This window comes from Garra rufa, chromosome 13 (assembly GCF_049309525.1).
Source record: "Garra rufa chromosome 13, GarRuf1.0, whole genome shotgun sequence".
Lineage (NCBI taxonomy): Eukaryota > Metazoa > Chordata > Actinopteri > Cypriniformes > Cyprinidae > Garra > Garra rufa.
Genome location: NC_133373.1, coordinates 256,105 through 281,887, shown reverse-complemented (window position 1 = coordinate 281,887; position 25,783 = coordinate 256,105). Strand labels below are relative to the sequence as shown.

The window sequence follows — 25,783 nt, the reverse complement described above, 5'->3', positions numbered from 1 at the left end:
GCCTCTTATTGTGTCCAGCCTAAGACACACCTGTGCAATAATCATCCTGTCTAATCAGCATCTTGATATGCCACACCTGTGAGGTGGATGGATTATCTCGGCAAAGGAGAAGTGCTCACTAACACAGATTTAGACAGATTTGTGAACAATATTTGACTCAAAAAGGCCTTTTGTGTACATAGAAAAAGTCTTAGATCTTTGAGTTCAGCTCATGAAAAATGGGGGCAAAAACAAAAGTGTTAAGTTTATAATTTTGGTGTGTGTATATTTCTATCAGAAATTAGAGCTCACTGTAGCACAGAGACTGCACTAATCAGAGTTACAAATGATTTGCTTTTATCGTGTGTCAGAAACTGGATTTCTCTTCTATTGCTATTAGAGCTTAGTGTCGCTTTTGACACTATAGAACATGCTGTTCTTTTGGATAGGGTTGAGAATCGTGTTGGAATTACATTACCAGTTTGTTTGTGTTAATGATGAGGTGTCAGACCAATCACAATTTAAGTATGGAATCCCACAGGGCTCAGTATTAGGTCCCTTAAGAAAGCAGATGTGATATTAGAGACTGGATGGCTAGAAATTAAAGAAAACTAAATATAATCTGTCTCTTGATGGATTTACTGTTTCGTCATCTTCTACAGTCAAGAATCTGAATGTTACGTTTGAAAGCAATATGTCCTTTGATAGTCATATTTTCAATGTTTGTATAGTCTTTCTTCACCCTAGTAATGTTGCAATGCATTTGTTGTCTGTCTCTAATGCAGAAAATCTTATTCATGCGGTTATGACATCAGGATTAGATTACTGTAAAGCTTTACTGGGTGGATATACTACATGCTTAACACATAAGATTCAGCTGTTTCGAAACAAAGCAGCTAGAGTGCTTGTTGACTTTTTTTCTACCATTAAAGGAATTTCTGTCATTTATGAGACAATGAGAATATTCTGGCTTTCTGTGTTTTCATTGTTCTACAGTAGGAGGCACTATTACACTCATGTTTGAAAGAGTACAGAATCTCTGGATCAAAGCCCAGGCAAAGAATCACCAGAAACAAGTGATCACATGTGTAAGCAGAAGCATATGTAAAATAAAGCGTTCATCAAACATTAAACAGCACACAAACCAAAACTGCCTAATGTTACTGAATGAAATGTTGACTTGAGTAGTGGTGTAAGACTGTGAACTTTGTGCCTGTTGATGGAAGTGATCTACTTCATCATGTTTTCATGATCATTCTGAATCTAATCCAGATGTAGTCTTTGACAAAAACACTTTTTTTATTTATGAAACTCAGAATATAAACTAGAATAAAATTAAATTGCATGTTCAGATATTCATACAACAAAATATTCTAGGGGCCATCAAAGTTTTGTGCAAAAGGATTAAAAATGTTGGTGATGACTGGCTGTCACAGAGAGTCAGACTGAGACGTGCGGATCCAATTGCAGCATTTATTGAGAAGTGTCGACAGGCAGGAGTAATCACCAGAAAACAGGAACAACGAAGGTAATCCGGGAAACAGTTCAATAGACAGGCAATGGTCGCAATGGCAGGAAGCAGGAATCGTCAACGGGGTACACAGTCCAGAGTCATACACAGATAATCCAACACAGAGAAATACGCTTAGAATTACGACCATAGGAACAATAAGACTTCGCAAGGTGGCTGTGTGTGTGAGTGGCTTAAATGCATGTGGGTAAATGATAAACAGGTGTATGCAGCAATCAGTTCAGTGGGAAACGAGGAGCAGCTGTGTGCAGTGATTGGTGCAGTGGCTTATGGGGATTGAAGTCCAGAATGTGTGTGCAAGAGTTCATGATGAGATAGACCAGATACGTGACAGAGCCCCTCCCCAAGGAGCGGCTTCCAGACGCTCTAACCACATAATACAACCTGGAGGGTGGTGGAGCGGAGGCGGAACAGGGGGAGGGATGGAGGGCCAGGTCCATGTAGGGGTACTGGAACCACGAACTGAGGCGGAACCGACGGAGGGAGAAGCCATGATGGAGGAAGGGTTGGCTCCTGCATGGGGCTGACCGACGGAGGTGGAGCCAGTGGAGCCCGAGGCGGAACCGGAGAGTCGATGGTCCTAGGTGACACCGAGGATCCGGAGGGCCAAGGCGGAGCCCAAGGCTCTGGCGACCCCGGCGGAGATGGAGGTCCGGAGGTACGCAGCGGAGCCGGAGTGACAGAGGATCGAGGCTGTGCCCACGGGAGGGAGGAGGTCCACAGAGCCGGCAGGACGGAGTGACGAGGCGCAGCCGGAGGAGTAGAGTCCAGAGGCGAAGGTGGGGCGACGACTGACCGGGGCGGAGCCGGAGAGACGATGGAGCCCGGAGGAGCTGGTGGGCCGATGGCCGACAACCTAGACGAGGGAGCACAGAGCCGGGGTGGAGCCGCAGGGTCGGAGGACCGAGGTGGAGTCCAGGACTCTGAAACTGGAGGTGATGGTGAGGGATCCTTCAGTCTGGACACCGATGGAGACTGGCAGTCCCACGGCAAGTCCTCTGCACCGAAGGTGGGATGTGGGTGAGCAGAGGGACTGTCAGGAGACAGAGGTGGCGGGACTGGAGCAGCAGGGAGGGTGGGTGGGAACAGTCCATGCATGAGCTCCGTGACCAGAACCGGGCAGACAGGAATCTCAGGACGACTGGATGGAACCAGCGGAGTCTCTGGAAGGCTGGGCGGAACCAGCGGAGTCTCTGGAAGGCTGGGCGGAACCAGCGGAGTCTCTGGAAGGCTGGGCGGAACCAGCGGAGTCTCTGGAAGGCTGGGCGGAACCAGCGGAGTCTCTGGAAGGCTGGGCGGAACCAGCGGAGTCTCTGGAAGGCTGGGCGGAACCAGCGGAGTCTCTGGAAGGCTGGGCGGAACCAGCGGAGTCTCTGGAAGGCTGGGCGGAACCAGCGGAGTCTCTGGAAGGCTGGGCGGAACCAGCGGAGTCTCTGGAAGGCTGGGCGGAACCAGCGGAGTCTCTGGAAGGCTGGGCTGAACCAGCGGAGTCTCTGGAAGGCTGGGCGGAACCAGCGGAGTCTCTGGAAGGCTGGGCGGAACCAGCGGAGTCTCTGGACGACGCTCTTGTGAAGCGGGCTCTGGACGACACTCTTGTGAAGCGGGCTCTGGACGACGCTCTTGAGGAGCGGGCTCTGGAGAACTGGACGACCCCAGCGGAGATTCAGGAGGGCTGGGCGTCTCCAGCGGAGACTCTGGAAGAGCAGGCTCTGAGCGAGCGGTCACTGGAGGGCGCTCTGGCGGCGCAGTCACTGGAGGGCGCTCTGGCGGCGCAGTCACTGGAGGGCGCTCTGGCGGCGCAGTCACTGGAGGGCGCTCTGGCGGCGCAGTCACTGGAGGGCGCTCTGGCGGCGCAGTCACTGGAGGGCGCTCTGGCGGCGCAGTCACTGGAGGGCGCTCTGGCGGCGGAGACTCTGATTTGACGGTAGCCATCTTAGGTGCAGACTCAGGTTTGGCGGCCATCTTGTGCTGTGGCTCTACCTCACCCACCGTAAACGGAGAGCCACACAACAAAAGAGCCAGATCCATGTAGTGATGCAGAGTCCAGCCAAGTTCAAAATTTGGCATGTTGGAAGCCAATGGCTCTGAGAGTCCTCCACGAAAAAAAATCATGAGGCACGTCTCATCCATCGAAGACAGATTTGCCAAATCAATGAAAGCCATGACATAATCCTCAATTGTCTGCTCACCCTGCTTGAGAAGCATGATCTGCACCGTGGGATTCATGCTGGAACCGAATGACACCATAAAGCCGCTGGATCCTTACTTGGCGAAGTCTTCTGTCACAGAGAGTCAGACTGAGACGTGCGGATCCAATTGCAGCATTTATTGAGAAGTGTCGACAGGCAGGAGTAATCACCAGAAAACAGGAACAACGAAGGTAATCCGGGAAACAGTTCAATAGACAGGCAATGGTCGCAATGGCAGGAAGCAGGAATCGTCAACGGGGTACACAGTCCAGAGTCATACACAGATAATCCAACACAGAGAAATACGCTTAGAATTACGACCATAGGAACAATAAGACTTCGCAAGGTGGCTGTGTGTGTGAGTGGCTTAAATGCATGTGGGTAAATGATAAACAGGTGTATGCAGCAATCAGTTCAGTGGGAAACGAGGAGCAGCTGTGTGCAGTGATTGGTGCAGTGGCTTGTGGGGAATGAAGTCCAGAATGTGTGTGTGCAAGAGTTCATGATGAGATAGACCAGATACGTGACACTGGCAACTTAAAAAAATGCTTTAAAACTAAGAAATCATACCATAATTTTACATTTAAAATTACTCACAAAATAAAATTACTTACAAAGCCTTGAATGGCCTAGCTCTGCAGTACTTCTGCAAACTTTTATCTCGCTAGAATCCATCACGCTACCAAATGACCCTCTCACAAAATTCTGGTCTGCTGGTAGTTCCTACAATATCAAAATCCACAAAAGAGCTGGGCTCCTAAGTTAAATAGTCTTCCTAGCACAGTTTGGGACTCACTCACTCAGCAGGTATAACTAGGGCAGATATTCTCAACTCTGGCCCTGGAGCTCCAGTCCTCTCACTAAGACACAGTTCACAGTCCCGACCGGCCCCTCAACGTCACAGTTAATGCTTGGCCACCAAACCAAGTCGTGGGATCTTCCCCTGAACTTTACAATGTCCAGTTGACCCTTGTGTGTGCCATTAATAGACAGAAAACTTGACAATCTGTCACTCTCTGCCTGTTGAATGAACTGATGCACTAATGAAGATTAGCGAAAGCAAAGTTTGTCCACTTCCCCTTCCATTCACTACTCTGACTTGGATCACTAGAAAAGGGCAAATCAAGCCCATAGTCATCTCCAACAGTAGATATTGCATGTTGCAATGAATCACTCTATGATAACTGATATTTATAATATATATTTTATTGTATCATTTTCATTATTCACATTGGATGAAATGCTATTCAACACTAAATTAAGTAAACAATAATTTATTGGTTAAAGATGAACCAATACTGATAGTTTAGTGTTATAATGAAGCTACTGAACAATGAATATTGACTGTCATTGGTACTCACTATTAACTGAGGTATACAATTGCTGACCACGGCATGTCTGTCATGGTCGATGTTTTAGTTTAAAGGCACATTTGCAACTACATAATCCTTTTGAATCCTTAATGAGTTAAATGTTATAAAAATATGCTGGTGTGTATCATAAATCTCTTTGGAAAGTTAAATGCATCTATCTATACACAACGTAAACTTGGTTTTCATATAAAGAAAAAAAAAATGTTTTTACAAAACCACTCACACAAACAGTCCAAAGCAGCAGCATAGAGCGCGCACACACACACACACACACACACACACACACACACACACACACACACACACACACACACACACTTCTACTAGATGTGGGACATTCTTCCCCCATTTGATGGATATGGCTGAAGTATTTGGGTAGTCGTTGTTTGCAGGTAGGATGTTGACCCTGTGTCCGATCTCCAGGGCCTTTTACTTTGCCACGGTCTGGTTCATAAGTCTTATGCTGTAGAAGGACACAGTTGCTGCTTCCTCAGAGCCTGTAAATCATCCACACTTACAGCTTAACCGTCCATTTTACAGGATGCTGAAGACTCGAAACAGACTATATGTTACAGGTCACCCCTGCATCTTCTACATGACCGCAGTTGGTTTTTCCCCATCCTGAGAACTTACACTGGTGAATAGAGTCTTCAGTACCAACACAAGCAACATCATCCATCCAGATTAAGCCAGTGCCTAAAAATGAGAGAAAACGGTCAAAATGGATCTCATGCATCTTATCAGTCTGTATAAGACAATGGACATGCATTTTAAACATTTGACAGATTCTCTAATCCAAGTTACATTTGAGATCTAAAGCATATTTGTGACCCTGGACCACAAAACCAGTCTTAAGTAGCATGGGTATATTTGTAGCAATAGCCAACAATACATTGTATGGGTCAAAATGATCGATTTTTCTTTTATGCCAAAAATCATTAGGATGTTAAGTAAATATCATGTTCCATAAGATATTTCGTAAATTTCCTACTTTAAATATATCAAAACTAAGTTTTTGATTAGTAATATGCATTGCTAAGAACTTCATTTGGACAACTTTAAAGGTAATTTTCTCAATATTTAGATTTTTTTGCACCCTCAGATAATAGATTTTCAAATAGTTGTATCTTGACCAAATATTGTCCTATTCTAAACAAACCATACATCAATAGAAAGCTTTTTTATTCAACTTTCAGAGGATGTATAAATCTCAATTTCGAAGAATTTACACTTATGACTGGTTTTGTGGTCCAGGGTCATATTTAATCAGTTTATACATTGCCTACAATTTAACCATAGTGCCATGCTCTTCTGTTTCAGCTACAGGAAGTCAAGGAGTCAAGTATAGACATTTGTGCAAATGATGCTAAAAACCCTTTTGCACTAAAGTGCACTAAATGCAGTTAGTCTCGGTGGCTTTTGTAACTATTTGCAAGCACATCTGTAGCTGCCTTGAAGTCACTCTGACCTTGTCCAAAGCGGCCTGTTTTGTGGATTTCTTTGGCGCTTCGGAAGCCCAGCATCCTGCACACGACGTCTCCATCTTTTATGTCCCAAACATCATCACACACCGTCCCCCAGCGAAGCTCATGGAACACTTCCACTCGACCCTCATGAGGCCCAGAGCCGTTCACCAGCCTCACCAGAGTATCTTCAACTGAAACACACACATTCATTCAATCTATCAGAATAAAAGCATACAGAGAAATACTTAGACAGCTGTGGAAAAATATACCCCATTAAATGTGCTTTAACTGACTTTGTGTTCAAATCATAGTATATCTACATATGCTGTATTGACATTGACATGTCAGTGTATTTCGGATAACAAGGCCTTACTGTAGATCAGCACCTCAATCGATAGTTAAATATTTAGACTTTTACTAAGGGATTTTTTTTACTCCTAAAATGTTTTGTTCTTAGTAAACACTATAGAGACTGGATAAGATGTAATGTAATACTGCAAGGGCCATGAGCCCACCTTAAAAAACATAACTCTGACTTCAAACAATTTTCAGTCACACTTTAGTCTGAGGACCAATTATCACTATGAACTACCTGTTAACTATGACATATGCCACCTCAATAAACTCCCAATTTGCTGCTTATTAATAGTTAGTAAGGTAGTTGTTAAGTTTAGGTATGGGGTGGATTAGGGGATCTAGAATGGGGTCGTGTAGAATATGTGCTTTATAAGAACTAATAAACAGCCAACATAGTTAATAGTTAATAGTGAGAATGGGTCTCTAAACTAAAGTGTTACCCGATTATCAATAAATCATCAACTCTAATTAAAGCTAAACACAGCCAGATGCTGCACTTTGTCCTGATTACTCAGCCATTATTGGACATTTTCAGCTGCTGAATAAAATTTGGGCAAGTCTAAGACAAATATGCCTGATCACAGGGAATTTCTACACAAGCATCATTAACCAACAGGTTTTGCAACAAGTCCTCCAACACCATTAAGGCTTGCCTTTATTCTTGTTAAATGTGTAAAACACAATTATTCTAAACTCTGTTCAGACATTTAGCATCAAAACAAAACATGCACAAAGTAATGCAGTCATCACAAATGATTTCGTTCTTCGTATAATCTAAAAGTAGGTCAAACTAAAGGATATGCACATAAAAAGTGACTATAACTACAAACTTTGAGATAATATGTGTGTACTTTTAATAACCCATAACCTGATCGCACAATTTTCTACTGCTTTCCAAGACAGAAGACTGGTCACATCTGCAGAGTTTGAGAGCTAATCGAGAGTTTAAAATCCTAAACTCTACTTTAACCTGCAACAGCAAACAGAGAAGATGACTTAGACTCCGCTGGTACAGCTTTCACACAGTTGTTTTAGTCACTGGTGTCAGGGTCAGAGGATAAGAACAAATTCACGCAGAGTCAGAGTTTAAACCTTCATGATATTAATGCAGAACACACAGAGTACTGTAGATCAATGAGATGGCAGAGTCAGAAAATATCTTGTAAATGTGTAACAGCTGTGTGATTGCTGGCAGTGAACACACACCCACTGCAGATTAAAGCCACATGCATGAGCCATGAGCAGGGTGTGCTCAGAGAATGAGCCTAAGAAAATAAGTATAGAGAACGGAAGACTGCATTACAATCAGCCGTTGATGGTACAGAAAATAGACAGCTGGTGACAGAGGGTGAAGCATTTATTAAAACCGTCTCTGTGATCGCTGATGACCACACCTGACGCAGCTTCAAAAAAAGAGTGATTCGTAACGAGTCTGAATCTACGATGATGGAACGATCCCAAAACACATTTGTGAAAAACTGAATGACAAGAACAGATGCTCATGTAAGCGTGACATCATACAGTTATTGACCGTAACATCAGAATATTTCCCAATGAATAAAAAATAAAGGATGCCTTTTTGGGTTTAGAACATACTATCAATGTGGCCGTCATGAAGGAGACATGTACACTGACGTTTGCCTACAAAACAACCACTGGCTCTGCACCCTTTACCTAAATTGACTACTTCAGACACGTGTGCCTCTAATAGCTTTCATTAAGCAAAAGGAATAGTGGACTGTAGGGGCATCCAAAAGAGTCACAATTATTATTTCTTTTGACTTTCTTGTGTGTTCCACAGAATAAATACATGCATACAGAATGTGAATGAGCACAAATAAATCATGCTAACTAGACTCTGCATAGGAGAATTATCAGGTAATAACGAAATTTTTTTCTGTTCCTCACACAAAGCTTTCACGTCTCTCTAATCATATGACTGCCAGGATATGCCTATGCTTTCTGAAGCATGGAAAATATAAAATGACTTCATGGAACATGAACTGCTCCCCATGTGGATACAGTTAGCTGCCAACCATGATGTCAGACTGTTTATATAAGTAACTTTTAAAATCATTCTCCTAACCCCACTACATTTACTGCTGTTATTAGCACTAGAGCCGTCGTCTTCCTCTCATGTCTCAAAACACTCCTGAGCTCCAAATAATAAAGATCTTAGAAGGCTATACACAACCTGGGCGTCTCTCTCTGTTTAACTCTAACCATACGCTTCATTACAGAAGTGCCTCACATTATCAACAGACTTTGTTTGGAAAACCATTCTGATCTAAATGTTATCCTTCCAATACAAAAAAATACTAAACATCTGTTTACACCACATCAGCTGCCCCTAAATGTCATAAATCACAAAGAAATGACACCATTTGTTGCATCAAAACTATCTACAATAAGCCACTGAACATTCAGTCAATGAGCCAGTATACAAGCTTATGTGCTTACCGAATCAGACGGTCTGCGCGGTCTTTATATGGGAACATGTTTGCAACATATTTAAACCACACTTTAAATGCCTTCAAATCCACATCTGAGGTTTAACTGTGTGCAATTTATGTGCTAGAACTAAATTGGAAAGACTTTTCAAGTAAGTTTAAGAACTACAGACCTTAATTTACTTATGAATCATAAACCCAAGTCCAGAGCTAACCCATGGCATATTAACCATCCTACAAAGTGACTTCATGACTTAGCAACACTTCTTAAAGGTTCATTTATGTTGCACCCTCTGCTGTAGTGTTTCCTTTAGTCTGCTGATTTTTCAATTCACTTCTGGTGTGAAAGGACCATTCATTGGCAATTTGTTTCATCTTTTATACCTAGTCACTTTTGGTACTCTATGTATGTGCGTTGGTCAACATTCATATGAGAATAAGAGCCTAAATTAAATCTGTTCAATGAACTCTGATTAAATTGCTCGATCTCAACAGATTTTTTAAAAGATGTCATTACAAACTTTTTGAAGCGTCAAAATTTTAATGGAATAAACTTTTTAATGGGGACAAAAAAAATTAATTAAAAATATCTTTATTTGAGTTTCAAAGATGAACACAAATTCTTTCAGTTCATGTGATGCATTTTTGGTGACTCTTTTTATGCCTCCTCAAATTACGGCTTAATACTTTGTAGGGACAATTATGCTATGCTACCATCTGGGCCGTATTCACAAAATATCTTAAGGCTTAAAGTAGCTCATAACTTGCTGATTTAGGAGAACATCTTAAAAATAATGGGCGTATAAATCCTAAATTTTTGCTCTAAGAGTATTTCTCAAAGCGTTTTAGCACTAAAACTAGCTCCTAAATCGGTAACAGGTTAGGAGTAGTGAAGAACACTCTTAAGTTACTAAGACCAAACAATAAACTACCCTCCTTCCTGAAAAAAGCAATACAAACCTTTACACAAAAATTCAAATGGTTTCCACTACAAATACCATGACAAACATTACAAACCATCAACTTTTAACCATTAAAAAAACGGTTTCCTGTAATGAGTTTTGAGACATATTCCATTAGGATTTAGTGTTTTTTGCAAGCCAACAATAGAAGGCGAGTAATTACCAGTAAAGACCAACAGGCACCATTACAGTTTCCATTAAAACCAGTACAATTCCCATTATAACCAGTAAAACCATTACACATTCTGTGACTTGTTTGTTTGTTTGTTTTTTCAGCTGGGCTAAAATGGTTGTTGCTGGCAATCTGCCTCGGAACGTAAACATTTTAGAAACACACTGCATTTATTTGCACACCTATGTTTTCCCACGCATCTTTTTTGGTTTGGAGGTTATCCCAGCTCCAAATTTACCTTTGATTATATCCTCGTTTTCATTAAGAGGTTGGACAAGAAGCACACATGTAAGAGGCTGACAATTAGCTGAACACATACTTGTTTAATTAGTCTGCATTTTCAAATCTTTATTTGAATGTGGTAACACAACATCACACTCTACAATATTTCTATGAATAAATCTCTGACAGACCCCTCCTCTATCAGCCAATCACTGTGTGCAAGCATGCTGACATCATCCATAGCAATGAGGTCAACCCCACCCTTACTCTCAGCTTATGACTTCTCTCTATTCTTTAGTAAAAGTTTGTCTCAGCAGCTTAGTGAATAGGTTTTAAGAGAAAACTCTTAGCAAAAAACGTTTACTGCTATTTAGAACTCTTACCCCCGGTTTCACAGACAAGGCTTAAGCCTAGTTCTAGACTAAAATGTAAGTCTGAGTTGTTTCCACTGAAATAAAATTGCACTGTTTGATCTTAAAATATATCAGTGCCTTTGTTTTGTCTTAAGATGCACACCAGTAATGTTTTTTGTAAGCATGTTTATAAAAATGACTTAATTGTCCTAATTGAACTATGGCCTAATCCTGGCTTAGCCTAAACCCTGTCTGTGAAACCGGGCCCTATGGTAAGATCAAATATTTTGTGAATACCAGCCCTGGAGTTGTAATCAAGGAGGTAAGCGGTGTCAAAACAAAGTGTTTCAGTTCGAGGGTTGGTGACCGTGTGGAAAATGGTCATTATAATTTTTGAACAAAAATCTTCACAAAGTAAGTAAATCTCAAGGAATATAATCAATAAACCCACTGCAAAAATGCTTTTCTTACTTCAACGTTTTGTCTTTTTTCCAGCCTAAATATACAAAAATTCTTAAATCAAGAAGGTAAAAATAATGTTCTTGTTTTCAGGAAAAAAACAAGTCAAAATTAAGTGAAAAAAAAAACAAATCTTTTTTCAAACAGAAAACAAGTTTATTTTTCTTACCCCATTGGCAGATTATTTTGCTTGTTTCAAGCAAAAACACACTTCATTTTGACTTGTTTTTTTCTGAAAACAAGACAATAATTTTTACTCATCTAGAAAATCCTTTTTGATTTAAGAATTTTAAGATATTTTGGCTGAAAACAAGACAAAGAAAAGTAAGAAAAGCATTTTTGCAGTACACAAGGCATGATTAATAAAATAATTCATGAGGCATCACAAGTAGTAAAAACACATAAATACAATGTTATAAAATGTAGCCATTTACAAGATTAATAAAGAGAAAAACATGTCAACCTGTTTTTCCTCCTTTGTCTCCACGCTCTCCTTTCTCTCCTTTCTGTCCTCTTTCTCCTTTCACACCTGCAGATCAACCAAAGAGTCATGTGTTTACTAACCAGTACAATTCTTCACAATTCTTTTGTGATCAGGGAAATTATGAAAATCATACAGGTTTTGAAAAACATAAGAGTGAATAAATAATAATCTTTTAAAACTTGAAATGGGTCCCCGAGCATGAGATATCAGTTGAAGTTCACTTCACTCAACAAAACACGTTCTTTCAAACACCCTGCAACGCCATCACACGCAGACCACACTCGAGTCGCGCATATTAGAGGAACGTAAGGTTTGAGGACATAACTGACATATATATTGATGTTCCCTTATTCTCTATGCCATCTGCAGTTCCCTTCGAACTAAACATGTTCAATCCATGCAGATTGGAATTAAGATGGTGGAACGCCCTGTTGAGTCCACTGCCTCTCGATCAAAACGCACCTCATGATTATCACTTCAGGGAGCTCAAAAAAACAAATCTGAATCTCTTATTTACATCATGTTTACGCGAGAATGCAGATCTCAGAGAGCTCTGAACAAAAGGTTTTCCTGAGATGTTCTGAGCAGATTCTGACTAACTTAAGCACCTCTGATCAGCCTGAACAAACAACTCTATGATTGGCTACAACAGTCAACACTCCAAAAACATGTTGCAAATGGAAACATTTTTACAATTTCAGCACTGACTCGGTCACCAACTACTGCTACTTTTGACAACACTGATTTAACCCCTTAGCATTCCTGTCAAACTTAACTCAATGCAAACGTTCCACGGGTGGAATGTTGGAACGCTAAAGGGGTTAAACAACAAACATATTCCCTGTGTATAAATAAAACTTATTCTGTAACACACAAACAATTAAAAGGCATTCCAAAATTATGTCAAAGTATGTACAAACTTGTTTGGGTTGGATGGGCAATGTGCCACTGTCCTGCCTTGAGGTTGTCAATCCTGTTCCCCTCTCTCCGCCCCATGCTTTTCTGTCTGATCTGTACTCAGTTGACCATATGCACGGATTACTTCCTTGTTTTAGTCAAGCCAGCTCAGTCATTTCAGGTCAACTGTAGTGTGCCATAATAGGACTGTATTTTGCTGGTTTTCTCTACATAATACATTGACAATCAAAGAAAGGTTTTGTTTGTCTAAGAGGACCAAACGTCCATGTACACCGTTTCAAGAATGACAAACGCCAGTTAAAAAAAAAAAAAATTAAGTAAATCGGCTAAATATGACAAGCTGATGACAAAAACAGAGCTGTGCATTAAATGATTCAGACTAAACTACAGCAGTTTGTGTTGGTTAAATATAGGCTATTTAATAGCTTTTACACTTCAAGATAAAGCCTAAAAGATGTAGTTATTAAATTATATAAAATGTATCAAATTCATATTGAGTGAATTATTTAATTCGTATACCATTAATATTTAACTTATTTAATTTGTAGTGAACTATATATAAGTATTTGAAGAATTCACCCTTATAGGCTGTTTGTTTCTGAGCTTATTTATTTATTTATTTATTTTAATGACTTTCTCCACTTGCTATACTATATACTTTAGTGTGGTAAAAGTACTACAAATGATTATACTAGTAATTTTATAATAGATCGAAAAGCAAGACGTCTTGAAAAAACTAGAGTTGAAATAGCAGCCAATGATTGATCCTCTGCTGCCATCTTCTGGTTATATTGGTCATTTCATCTCATTTTCATCTTAGAAAAGACGTTGTTTTCCGTTATTTCACAGCTGTAGAGTTGAAAAATAATAAAGGCTTTAAAATATTACAAGATTTTAAAAATGCGTTCATGACTATGAAGGCAAGTTACTGATGATCAAGAATACGATTAAGATGTCCTTGTAGAGAAGTATGGCTAGCTAGCTAACATTAGCCTAAACACATTATGTTTAGCTGTGAGCATTTAAATGTTCAACTATGCAGGATCTCTCCTGGGATTACGGCTCGGCATTTAAATGATATGTTGTTAAATAATAGGAAACTGAATGTTCATGACACTATCATTATTTACGATGTTGCAATTTTTATTTTCTCAGTTTCTGATAAGGAGGAGGCAGTAGAGGAGTGTCCACCTATATATAGCACATATAAAATGAGCTTCAGTGGAAGTTTAGGAGCTGGCTTATCATTATGTGGATGTTCTAAAGAACGCTCTGTGCATGTGGTCAATTAAGGCATAAAAAGTCCCAAAACATAATCCAGCACTGGACTTAATCTCATGTAATAATTATTTGCATTTTGGTCAGCAAATGACAATTAAACAGAGTCTGAAAGGGTAAACTTTTTAAAATGGCTCTATTTAAGCTATTGTAAAACGCTAAATACCATATCAGTCGTTCATGACCAGCTCTCTCTGCCAGGCCGTACTAGGCGGCAGCATGTTTGGTCAAATCGCACTGATCTTTCCCAGCTGTTTGTCACACGCTGCGAAAACATGACGCATCTATTGCAGCCGACCACAGCCGGCACGGTCACACATGTTATGAGGCGGCGAATGTTAGTGAGGATGATTCTATTACAGAAACAAGGTTCTGAGGTCCAATAACATGAGAATGAGGCCGTGAAAATAGGAGGAACGGGTGGATTGTTTTGGTGAGAGTTGGGGATGAAGAGAGAAAAGGGGGATGGTGTGGTGTTCTGGAGAACATTAGAGGAAATCATTACATGTTTTGGAAGGTGTTAAAGGAGCAGCGCATGTTTGGAGAATGAGATCAGTGGGTTGGAGTTTGAGCTCAGACTGAAAATAGAAACAAAGAAGTAAGTAAAGTCTAAAGTCAAAGCTGAGATAAGTCCAGAACCTCATAGCCTGTCCAAACTTCCATCTTCCAGTGAACATAAAACATCTGTGCGACGTGACACAATCACCCAGAGCTGCAGGAATATGACTTCATGACAACACCGTCTAAAACTACAAAAACACACAGCCCCGCATCACTTCTTACTGTCCTGAGTTGTGGCGTCAAAGAGCCCCCTGAAAACAACCGCAAGACGTCACAGAAACTTCTTATTACACACACATATATATATAACTGAGGATGATATGTCAGATTAGAAAAGTAAAATGGGCTGGAAAGACATTTGATGTTGAGGAGGGCAGCTCTAGACTGACTCAAACGAAGAGAAAGGGCGAGATGATTAAAGACATGCATTTGCGTGTCCCCTACAGAGGCGTTCCTCTCCTCAACGAACTGGATGAGAAAAACAATTCATAGTACAAAAAGAAAACAAGGCAAATATTATAAAATGCGACATAAAAAAACGTATATATCACTCATTTTTCCTAAGTAAATAACTGTTTAATAGCGTCACCAGCAGGTGAAGTTACAGCAGGAGCCCCTAAAGCTGAGTGAATGAATGAACGGGGGACAGTCACTTGAGATGATTTGATATGACTGATTATGTTTGGCTAAGACTGGTTCATGCGATAAATCCCGCCGCTTGTGTTTGTGAATCAGTCTGATTGAGCAATACAATGGGGTTAAAGACTAATAAGAAAGTAAACACTTATTTATCACCACGTTGTCAAGACAAAATCAAACTTCTAATGCCTGAAGACACGATCTGTGGGTTTTTTAGTTAGCAATCCGCTTGTTGAAATTAAAACAGAGCTCTGATCAGTGTTATTGACAAAAAGAACAGCTGAACATCAGTTCATTAATAAAACATATAATTGATTAAATAAAACACATTGTTTAAATTGTTACTGCCTGTTATTATTTTGGAATAATTGTAAAATTCTTAAAAACACTAAAATGATGAGATTTATACTTCCTTAAAAAAAAGGATATAATATTAATTACGTTGTCAATGTATTGTTATGTTATTCTTATTATGACAGAGTAAGTAATGTTTATTTAAGCAAGAAAATATGAGTAGGACATGAGTTTACATTTAATAAAAAAAAAAATACTGTGTGTGTGTGTGTGTGTGTGTGTGTGTGTGTGTGTGTGTGTGTGTGTGTGTGTGTGTGTGTGTGTGTGTGAGTGTGTGTGTGTGTGTGTGTGTGTGTGTGTGTGTGTGTGTGTGTGTGTGTGTGTGTGTGTGTGTGTGTGTGTGTGTGTGTGAGTGTGTGTGTGTGTGTGTGTGTGTGTGTGTGTGTGTGTGTGTACCTGGTATTCATCACGTTGTGGGGACCAAATGTCCCCACAAGGATAGGAATACCAGTAGATTTTGACCTTGTGGGGACATTTCTCAGGTCCCCATGAGGAAACAGGCTTATAAATCATGCACAATGAGTTTTTTTGATGAAGTAAAAGTGTGCACAATCTCCTGTGAGGGCTAGGTTTAGGTGTAGGGTAGGTGTAGGGTGATAGAAAGTACGGTTTGTACAGTATAAAAACCATTACGCCTATGGAATGTCCCCATAAAACATGTAAAACCAACATGTGTGTGTGTGTGTGTGTGTGTGTGTGTGTGTGTGTGTGTGTGTGTGTGTGTGTGTGTGTGTGTGTGTGAGTGTGTGTGAGTGTGTGTGTGTGTGTGTGTGTGTGTGTGTGTGTGTGTGTGTGTGTGTGTGTGTGTGTGTGTGTGTGTGTGTGTGTGTGTGTGTGTGTGTGTGTGTGTGTGTCAACATAAAGGTCTAACCTTTGGCTCCCTCAGGCCCAATATCTCCTTTTTCTCCATTGTGTCCATCCTGACCACTTCGTCCTGCCAGTCCTCGAGAACCCTGAATGCCCTTTTCTCCTGGCAAACCTGACCACAAAAAAATAAAAAAAAATTAGGATATATCTTCTGAATGCTCTTAAACAAGATATATAACTTAAATCTATATTTGAATCAAGATGAGCAGTGTTCATCATGTAGATAATCTAGAGGTTATGTGAATGATCATGTTGCATATGCTGAAGAGACATCACTGAAGGAGTAGATCGAGACTAGATCTGTACTTCACCTCTTATTCCTGTCAAACCAGGAAGTCCAGCTGGTCCCAGGGGCCCCACATCACCTTTCTCACCCTTTGGTCCTGGAGGTCCTAAAGCGCAGACAAACAACATTTAAAATTAAACACAAAATTGAAAAACTTTTAATTACAGGCTCCAGAGTCACCTAACAACAAATCTCTTTCTTATGACCTAGACTAGCAGACTCTGTTCCTTTGTTTAATCTTATTTGTGCAATGCAGAACACATGTTTACCCAGCGCTCTGGAGTGAGTGTGTGGAGTATCAATGAAAGGAGCTCTTCGACGCTGACTTTTACTCAGTTTTTTTTAATGCTAAAATACTCCTATCATTATAAGCGCTCCATTAGTAGATTGATTTCCCCCCAAAACTGTGACTCTGTGATGCTTTGAAATGCTCTGTTTGTTTGAGCATCACCATCAGTCCTGACACAGAAACACTGACTCTATCAACTGTGAGAGTTTGGGCCAGATCTGTTCGTTTGTCCAAGCGATGGCTAATGGGAGAAGTGTCACAGCAAATTTCTCAGAGTTACTTCAACACTTCTCAGTGTTTATATGTTCACACCGTTAAAGTAACACCAAAGCAGTACTGCAGTTAATTAAAGCAGGTTCACTCTACAAGTGATGGTTTTCTAGTATTAGTGACACTTGCTGTTAACGAGTCACTGACGAAACAAGAAGAGAAAAAAAAACAGCAGAAGCCACAACAATTACAAGTGACTTGCAGAAACACAGCTGGAAATCAACTGCCAATGAAATAAATCTCAAGATCTTATGTGAGAACACTTGAAAGAACTAAAAAAAAAGTTTATTTTTCTTATACAAAGAGAATTTTGAGAGGTTAAGTGTTAAGGTTTATTGAAAGTAACTGAATAGCATTTCCTTTGGTTGGACGGTTAAAATATGTAATAATAATAATAAATGCTATTAATTATTAATTAAATTATTAATCATAAATTAAAATATATTTGTTATTATTATTACTAAATTGGTTATTTTTTCAGCCGTTTCTAAGGTGTGAGGGAACATACATGCAGAGAGTGGTTAATGAATTCACACCGGTGGTAATCGTTTCTGTTAACTAATCGGATAAAGCTTATTTACATTTACCAACAAAAAGCCATTTATTTTGATTTCTGAATCACTTTAACAGCATGTGCACAATGTAACTGGCATATACACTGTGTGCACAATTATTTTTATTTTATTATTAAATTTTGTTATTGTACAACTACAGTGCTCTTGGTCAATCCAAAATGTTAACAAACCCTCAAACCTGAACATTTAAGTAGTAAAAGTGAAGGTTTGGCTCTCTTAAGAGAATATCTACATGTACACCAGTAATAGGCAACTATTAGTGAGCAGAATTATTATGCAACTAAATGACAAACAAAGATTTTCCCATCTCACTTGTTTATTTTCACCTGTTAAAGTGAGAATAATAAACAAACTCAATTTACAAATAAACATTTCTGAAAGCTCAAAAAGAAAACCTCAGTGACCAATATAACCACCCTTCTTTTCGATAACAGTCACAAGCCTTCCATTCACAGAGTCAGTCCGTTTCTTGATCTGCTCAGAATCAACTTTTTGTGCAGGCGCAACCACAGCCTCCCAGACACTGTTCAGAGAGGGGCACTGTTTACCTTCACTGCTTAAGAAGGCCCAAAAGTTCTCAATAGGGTTTAAGTCAGGCCATGTCATTAGTTTTTCATCTTTACGGCCTTCACTGGCCAGCCACGCAGTGGAGTACTTTGATGCATGTGATGGAGCGTTGTCTTGCATAAAAATCAAAGTCTTCTTGAAAGATGCCTTTTTCCTGTACCACTGCTTGAAAAAAGTGTTTTCTAAAAATTGGCAGTAGGTCTGAGAGTTGATTTTGAGTACATTTTCAACCCGAAAAGGTCCAACTAGCTCATCTTTAATAATACCTGCCCATACCAGTACCCCACCTCCAGCTTGCTGGCGTCTGAGTCGAAGCGGAGCTCTGTGTCCGTTACTGATCCAACCACGGGCCCATCCATCTGGTCCGTCAAGCGTCACTCTCATCTCATCAGTCCACAAAACCTTTGAAAAATCGGTCTTCAGATATTTCTTGGCCCATTCTTGACGTTTCAACTTGTGTCTTGTTCAGAGGTGATCGGGTTTCAGCCTTTCTTACCTTGGCCATGTCTCTGAGAACTGAACACCTCGTACTTCTTGACACTCCATGTAGGTTGCAGTTGTGGAATATGGCAGCACTGGAGGATAATGGGTTCCTGGTAGCTTCATGTTTGATTCTTCTCAAATCTTTGGCGGTTAATTTGCGTCTTTTCTTCTCGACACGTTTCTTGCACCCTGTTGACTATTTGCTACAAAACGTTTGATGGTTCTGTGATCACGCCCCAATATCCTAGATATTTCAAGAGTGCTGCATCCCTGTGAAAGACGTTTTACAATTTTTGACTTTTCAGAGTCAGTTAAAGCTCTTTTTTGGCCCATTTTTCCTGAGGAGAAGTATCTGCCTAATAATTATGCACACCTTGATATAGGGTGTTGATCTCCTCCCTCGTTACACAAATACACATCACCTGATATAAATTAAATCCAATAAGCATTCAAATTTATACAGCTTGGAGTTGGAAATTATGGATAAAATGATGATATGGTCAAAATACTCACTTGCCTAATAATTGTGCACACAGTGTACTTGTCTCTCGTATGTGTATTTTTTTTAATGTAATTTATTCCTAACTGCTGTAAGTAGCAAACAATGGCACTACTTCACTATTTAGTCTTGTTTTGCATAATTTTGAGCTGTTTGTTTTCATTGTGGGTTCCCTTTTGTATACTCTTCAAAATGATGCTTTACACAGTAAACACACACTCATGTTTTTGTTGATGTTTTAGGCTCCATTTTTATTTTTATTGTGGACACAAAAAATGCTTTTCTTACTTAGATTTTTTGTCTTGTTTCCGGTTTAAATTAAGTGCATTTTTGCTTGGAACAAGCAAATAATCTGCCAATGGGGTAAGAAAAATAATCTTGTTTTCTGTTTGTTTTGTTTTGTTCTAAGCAAAAACTCACTTCATTTTGACTTGTTTTTTCTTAAAACAAGAAAATAATGTTTACTTGTCTAGAAAATCCTTCTTGATTTAAGAATTTTTAGATATTTTGGCTGAAAAAAAGACAAAAAATCTAAATAAGAAAGCATTTTTTGCAGGGCAAGATCATTCCATCTGTGAGTGTCAGATACTAAACTGCACAAACTTTAGATGAAATCCTCAATCACAGTATCTCTTCACTCTAATAAAAAATATAAAAGTATTAAATGTTTTGGTGCTCTGAATTCTCTGACTAACACATTTTTAATGCATGAACTGGCAACTGAGCAAATTTCTGTCCAACACAAAGGGCAAAACTTTCTATAGCAACCGAACATCAGAAACAGGTCAAACCACACCAGGTGAGGTATGAAAATGATCTAAATTCCACCAAATGTATTTCTTATTATTACAACTACTACTAAAGTGCCTACATCTTGTGTTAAGATGAAGCAATTTGCTATTTTATTACACTTGTAACACGTTTATTTGATTTGTCAATAAAAAAGACTGTTTACTACACAACAGCCATTAAACACTAAACTCTTTCAGCAGCGCTTGCTTTTATTTTTGGTGAAATCATCTGTAATTGAGACAACAGTAAAAAGAAACAGAACCTACCTTGTAATACAGTCAGGTTTTTGAGTGCCATGGAGTGCTCCCATTCCTTCAGCCTGAGATCTGCGGTGATGACGTTCAGGACTTCGATCTCATTCCTGAGCTGTTCCTCCAGGTGTAACTGTGTGATCCTCATGCCTGTGGCATCATGCGACACGTTTCCAATCTTCTCCTGTAGTTCACAGATTTTCACCTGGTGCAGAGTCACATCTCCACTAAGCGAATGGTTTAACGTCTGCACTGTCCATCCCACCTCCTCCAGACGCTCCTGTAGAGTGTCTACGTTCACCACCATTGTCTTTAGAATGGCATCCTGCGCCCGAATAGAGCCAGCGGCGAAGGCCAGCTCTTCTCCCAGACTGCTGCTGTTCCTCTGGCTGGAGTGGCTGATCATGGCCAGATGCTCCCAAAGTTGAGCCACAGAGTCCGTGGTGTGTTCGGAGAAGGCCTGCAGATCTTGGATGTCACGCTCCAAGCCTTGCGTGAGTCGCCCTGGTCACATTAGTAACAGAAGAGTGAGTCTGTATTAATCATTCTGGCACAGGCAAACTCATGTTTACAGCAGCTCAAATCCAGATATAGGCATATTAGACTCAAATAAGAGTTCATGTGGCTCAAACAATAGACCACAGGGCTTTTTTAGGAGTTAAATAATGGTGCAAAAACCAGTAGAGTGATTACTGCAAACCTTCATAAATCACCTTTCATGATTGATTTAAAGGAGTAGTTCACTTTCAGAACAAAAATTTACAGATAAAGTACTCACGCCATTGTCATCCAAGATGGTCATGTCTTTCTTCACTCATAAAGAAATGGTGTTTTTTGAGGAAAACATTTCAGGATTTCTCTCCATATAGTGGACTTCTATGGTGCCCCGAGCTTGAACTTCCAAAATGCAGTTTAAATGCAGCTTCGAAGAGCTCTAAATGATCCCAGCCGAGGAAGAAGGGTCTTATCTAGCAAAACAATTGGTTATTTTCTAAAGAAATTGACAATTTATATACTTTTTAATCTTTTTTTTAACCAAGCTAGAGAAGACAAGCATTTGAGGTTAAAAAGTATGTCAATTGTCTTTTTTTTTTTTTTTTTTAAATAACCAATCGTTTTGGTAGATAAGAGACCCTTCTTTCCTCGGCTGGGATCGTTTAGAGCCTTTTGAAGCTGCATTTTGGAAGTTCAAACTCGGGGCATCATAGAAGTCCACTATATGGAGAGAAATCCTGACATGTGTTACTCAAAAAACATAATTTCTTTACGACTGAAGAAAGAAAGACATGAACATCTTGGATGACAAGGAGGTGAGTACATTATCTATAAATTTTTGTTCTGAAAGTGAACTACTCCTTTAAATACTGTCCTCCCATAATCTATATGCAATAAGGTCAGCTACAAAAATAACTGTGTCCATGTCTTTTCATTGCTAATTTAAATAAATTGCGTGTCTTTAGTTTTTTTTTTTTTTTTTTTGTCTGAAAGGTGACAATTCTTGCATAGTAAACATGTAAAGAATAAGTAAGAATGAATAACATCCAGGTGGATGAGTGCTAATCTTTCAGTTGTGCACTTCTATTCTAAAAACACAAGAGCTGTCAATCTGAGAGATCAATCCAGTCCAAGCACACTCCTGACTGGTCTTTACTTACCGTCTCTACCCACTAAACCACCATACCTGAACAGTTTCTATTGGTTGAACTTCCCTATGTTTTTAAACAGTGTTAGAAAACACTGCATTATTGTCATTGTGACACGATCGAATCACGGATATTGTGTAGCTTTAGCAAAGCAGCATGTAATGGCACCAGATGAGGATTATCTCAGGATCTATACGCTGAAATGTTGTTATGTGTTTGGGCTCATTTGAATTGAGAACACCTGCTCTAAATAAAAAAAAACATACATATAGATATATGTATACATATAGATATATGTATACATATAGATCTCCTATGATTTACTAATGTTTGGTGAAGCTACAGTACAAACCAAAACACTGCCTAAAAGCTGCATATTTATACTGTTTACATGTACTTTGTATTGTTTGCTCTAAAACAATTATGCTTGTTGCAAACAAAACTTTATAATTATTTTCTGTTGCTATTTTCACATCAGCAAAGAAGGTATCCATCACCATGCAATCCTTAACTTCGGACGGCTGAGGTAGAGCTTGTATTTTTTTCACCTGGTTTCCCATGGACAGTAGCATTCAAGTGGTCCATGATTTATGCACTATATATTTCTATACACACTATACTGGAAATAGAAATCATGTGATGAACAGAAGCAAATGTAATATGCATTGTCATTATTTGTAACTTACCTATTGTCACAGTCCTGTCTGTTTATTCACATGGTTTCTCCCATTGTCTTCCCCTGTCATTCTGTCTTCATTGGTTTCACCCTCATCATCCGGTCATCCCCATCACCTGTTTCATCTATTATCTGTTTCACCTGTCAGTAATTATGAGTTTCCCTTTATAAGTCTGTCTCTGTCTTGAGTTCCCTGTCGGTCTTTATATTGTTTTGATGTTTCTTCGTGTGTGGATGTTCCTGCCTGTTCCTGCTTGTCAACCTGAAGATTTATATTAAATATCGTTTTCTGTTATTTCGTATCCCGTTTCGTTAGTCCTGCACGACAAACCCTGACAGAAAGACCGACCCAAACAGTTTCACGGCGTGTTTCCCTGCTTTATTTTCCGGTTTGTTCTGAGTTTATTTATTTATTTATTTTTTTCCCTTAATGGATATCCCTGCCGTCCTCATCATCCTCCTGGAGCAGGGGAACCGCTCTCTCGAGGACCACACAAGTGACTTTGTGTACCTCGCGCAACAGACGCATTACGCGGACAGCTGCCTGTGCACGTTCTTCCGTGCAGGACTCAACATCGCCACGAAAGCGCAGCTGTCCGGGGAGGGTCCTCGAGAGACCTTCGCTGATTACGTTGAGTGGGTGCTGGCATCCTGTGGATCATCATGGACTGTGGACATCGTCGAGAAGGACGTCAGCCCCACTCCAGACCCAGAGCCCAGCCAAACATCACCCCGACATGCAGAGTATGAGCCCACATTCACCGCAGACGGAGAGCCTGAGCCCGGAGCGACCATAGTATGGAGTGCCAATGGGATCATAACCTCCGACCAAGTGCGAGAGCCTGCCTCTACATCGACAATGGTGGAGTGCTTCATGGAGCAAGAGAGGGCGGTAGAGAGCCCTGCCCACTGCACCACCACTGGGGGTGAGCATGAGCAACACTCTGGGGACTTAATAGACTTTTTCACAGAAACACTGGCCTGCCTGAACTTCCCACCCACCCGCCCCCTTCTGCCTATGCCTGGACCTCCGCTGGTTCCGTCCAGCCGTCCTGAATCTCTGCTGGTTCCGTCCAGCCATCCTGAGTCTCCGCTGGTTCCGTCCAGCCGTCCTGAATCTCCGCTGGTTCCGTCCAGCCATCCTGAATCTCCGCTGGTTCCGTCCAGCCATCCTGAGTCTCCGCTGGTTCCGTCCAGCCGTCCTGAATCTCTGCTGGTTCCGTCCAGCCATCCTGAGTCTCCGCTGGTTCCGTCCAGCCGTCCTGAATCTCCGCTGGTTCCGTCCAGCCATCCTGAATCTCCGCTGGTTCCGTCCAGCCATCCTGAGTCTCCGCTGGTTCCGTCCAGCCATCCTGAATCTCCGCTGGTTCCGTCCAGCCATCCTGAATCTCCGCTGGTTCCGTCCAGCCATCCTGAATCTCCGCTGGTTCCGTCCAGCCATCCTGAGTCTCCGCTGGTTCCGTCCAGCCGTCCTGAATCTCCGCTGGTTCCGTCCAGCCGTCCTGAATCTCCGCTGGTTCCGTCCAGCCATCCTGAGTCTCCGCTGGTTCCGTCCAGCCGTCTTGAATCTCCGCTGGTTCCGTCCAGGCATCCTGAATCTCCGCTGGTTCCGTCCAGCCGTCTTGAATCTCCGCTGGTTCCGTCCAGCCGTCCTGAATCTCCGCTGGTTCCGTCCAGGCATCCTGAATCTCCGCTGGTTCCGTCCAGCCGTCTTGAATCTCCGCTGGTTCCGTCCAGGCATCCTGAATCTCCGCTGGTTCCGTCCAGCCGTCTTGAATCTCCGCTGGTTCCGTCCAGCCGTCCTGAATCTCCGCTGGTTCCGTCCAGCCGTCCTGAATCTCCGCTGGTTCCGTCCAGCCGTCCTGAATCTCCGCTGGTTCCGTCCAGCCGTCCTGAATCTCCGCTGGTTCCGTCCAGCCGTCCTGAATCTCCGCTGGTTCCGTCCAGCCGTCTTGAATCTCCGCTGGTTCCGTCCAGCCGTCTTGAATCTCCGCTGGTTCCACCCAGCCTTCCAGAATCTCCGCTGGTTCCATCCAGCCTTCCAGAAACCCCGCTGTCTTCTGTCAGTCCCCTTACTCACCCTCAGTCCTCCATCTGTGCAGTGGGCTCGCCGCAGGTCTGCCAGCTTCCATCGGCGTCTCGGCTGGAGGATCCCTCATCTCCACCTCCAGCCTCAGAGTCCAGAACTCCGCCTCGGCCCTCCGACCCTGCGGCTCCACCACGGCTCTCAGCTCCCTCATCTTCAGCGTCGCCCGTCGGCCCACCAGCTCCACCGGGCTTCCTCGTCCCTCCGGCTCCGCCTTGGTCGGTTGTCGTCCCGCCATCGCCTACGGACTCTACTCCTCTGGCTACGCCTCGTCGCTCCGTCCCATCGGCTCCGTTGGGCTCCTCCCTCCCCCCGGCTCCACCTCAGTCCTCTGTCGCTCCGGCTCCACCGCGGCCCTCCGGATCTCCGCCTCCGCCTTGGTCGCCAGAGCCTCTGGCTCCGCCTTGGCCCTCCGGATCCTCGGTGTCGCCCAGGATCTTCGGCTCTCTGTCTCTGCCTCGGGCTCCTCCTCCACCTGCTCTGCCTCTGTCGGTCGGACCCCTGGAGTCGTCAGCCCGTCCTCCACCATGGCTCCTCCCTCCGTCGGCTCCACAGTGGGTCTTCATTGCTGTGGCCTAGGTCTTGCTCTGTGCCTCCTGCTCCGGGTCCCTCCTGTTTCCTCCCTGGCTCCTCCCACTTTCGTCGCCCCCTTGGACTCTGTTGACTTTGTTTGTTGTCCCCCTCCAGGGGTGCCGTCCTCCGCCAAAGCCTCCTCCCATATGGACTCGAGGACGCGCCTTTTCGGAGGGGGC

The 25,783-nt window shown here is 41.7% G+C and overlaps 1 protein-coding gene across 1 annotated transcript in view; it reads right to left on the bottom strand.

Moving 5' to 3' along the window:
- Nucleotides 1-4,887: 4,887 nt before the first annotated feature.
- Nucleotides 4,888-25,783, bottom strand: part of scara5 (scavenger receptor class A, member 5 (putative)) — a 40,651-nt gene continuing 19,755 nt past the window's right edge. The window contains exons 5-10 of the mRNA XM_073816386.1: nucleotides 20,642-21,130; nucleotides 16,926-17,006; nucleotides 16,619-16,726; nucleotides 11,977-12,042; nucleotides 6,541-6,729; nucleotides 4,888-5,768 (exon numbers count right to left, since the gene is read on the bottom strand). Of these exons, the coding sequence (XP_073672487.1) occupies nucleotides 5,635-5,768; nucleotides 6,541-6,729; nucleotides 11,977-12,042; nucleotides 16,619-16,726; nucleotides 16,926-17,006; nucleotides 20,642-21,130 (1,067 nt within the window). The 3' untranslated portion in view covers nucleotides 4,888-5,634. The remainder of the gene's footprint in view (nucleotides 5,769-6,540; nucleotides 6,730-11,976; nucleotides 12,043-16,618; nucleotides 16,727-16,925; nucleotides 17,007-20,641; nucleotides 21,131-25,783) is intronic.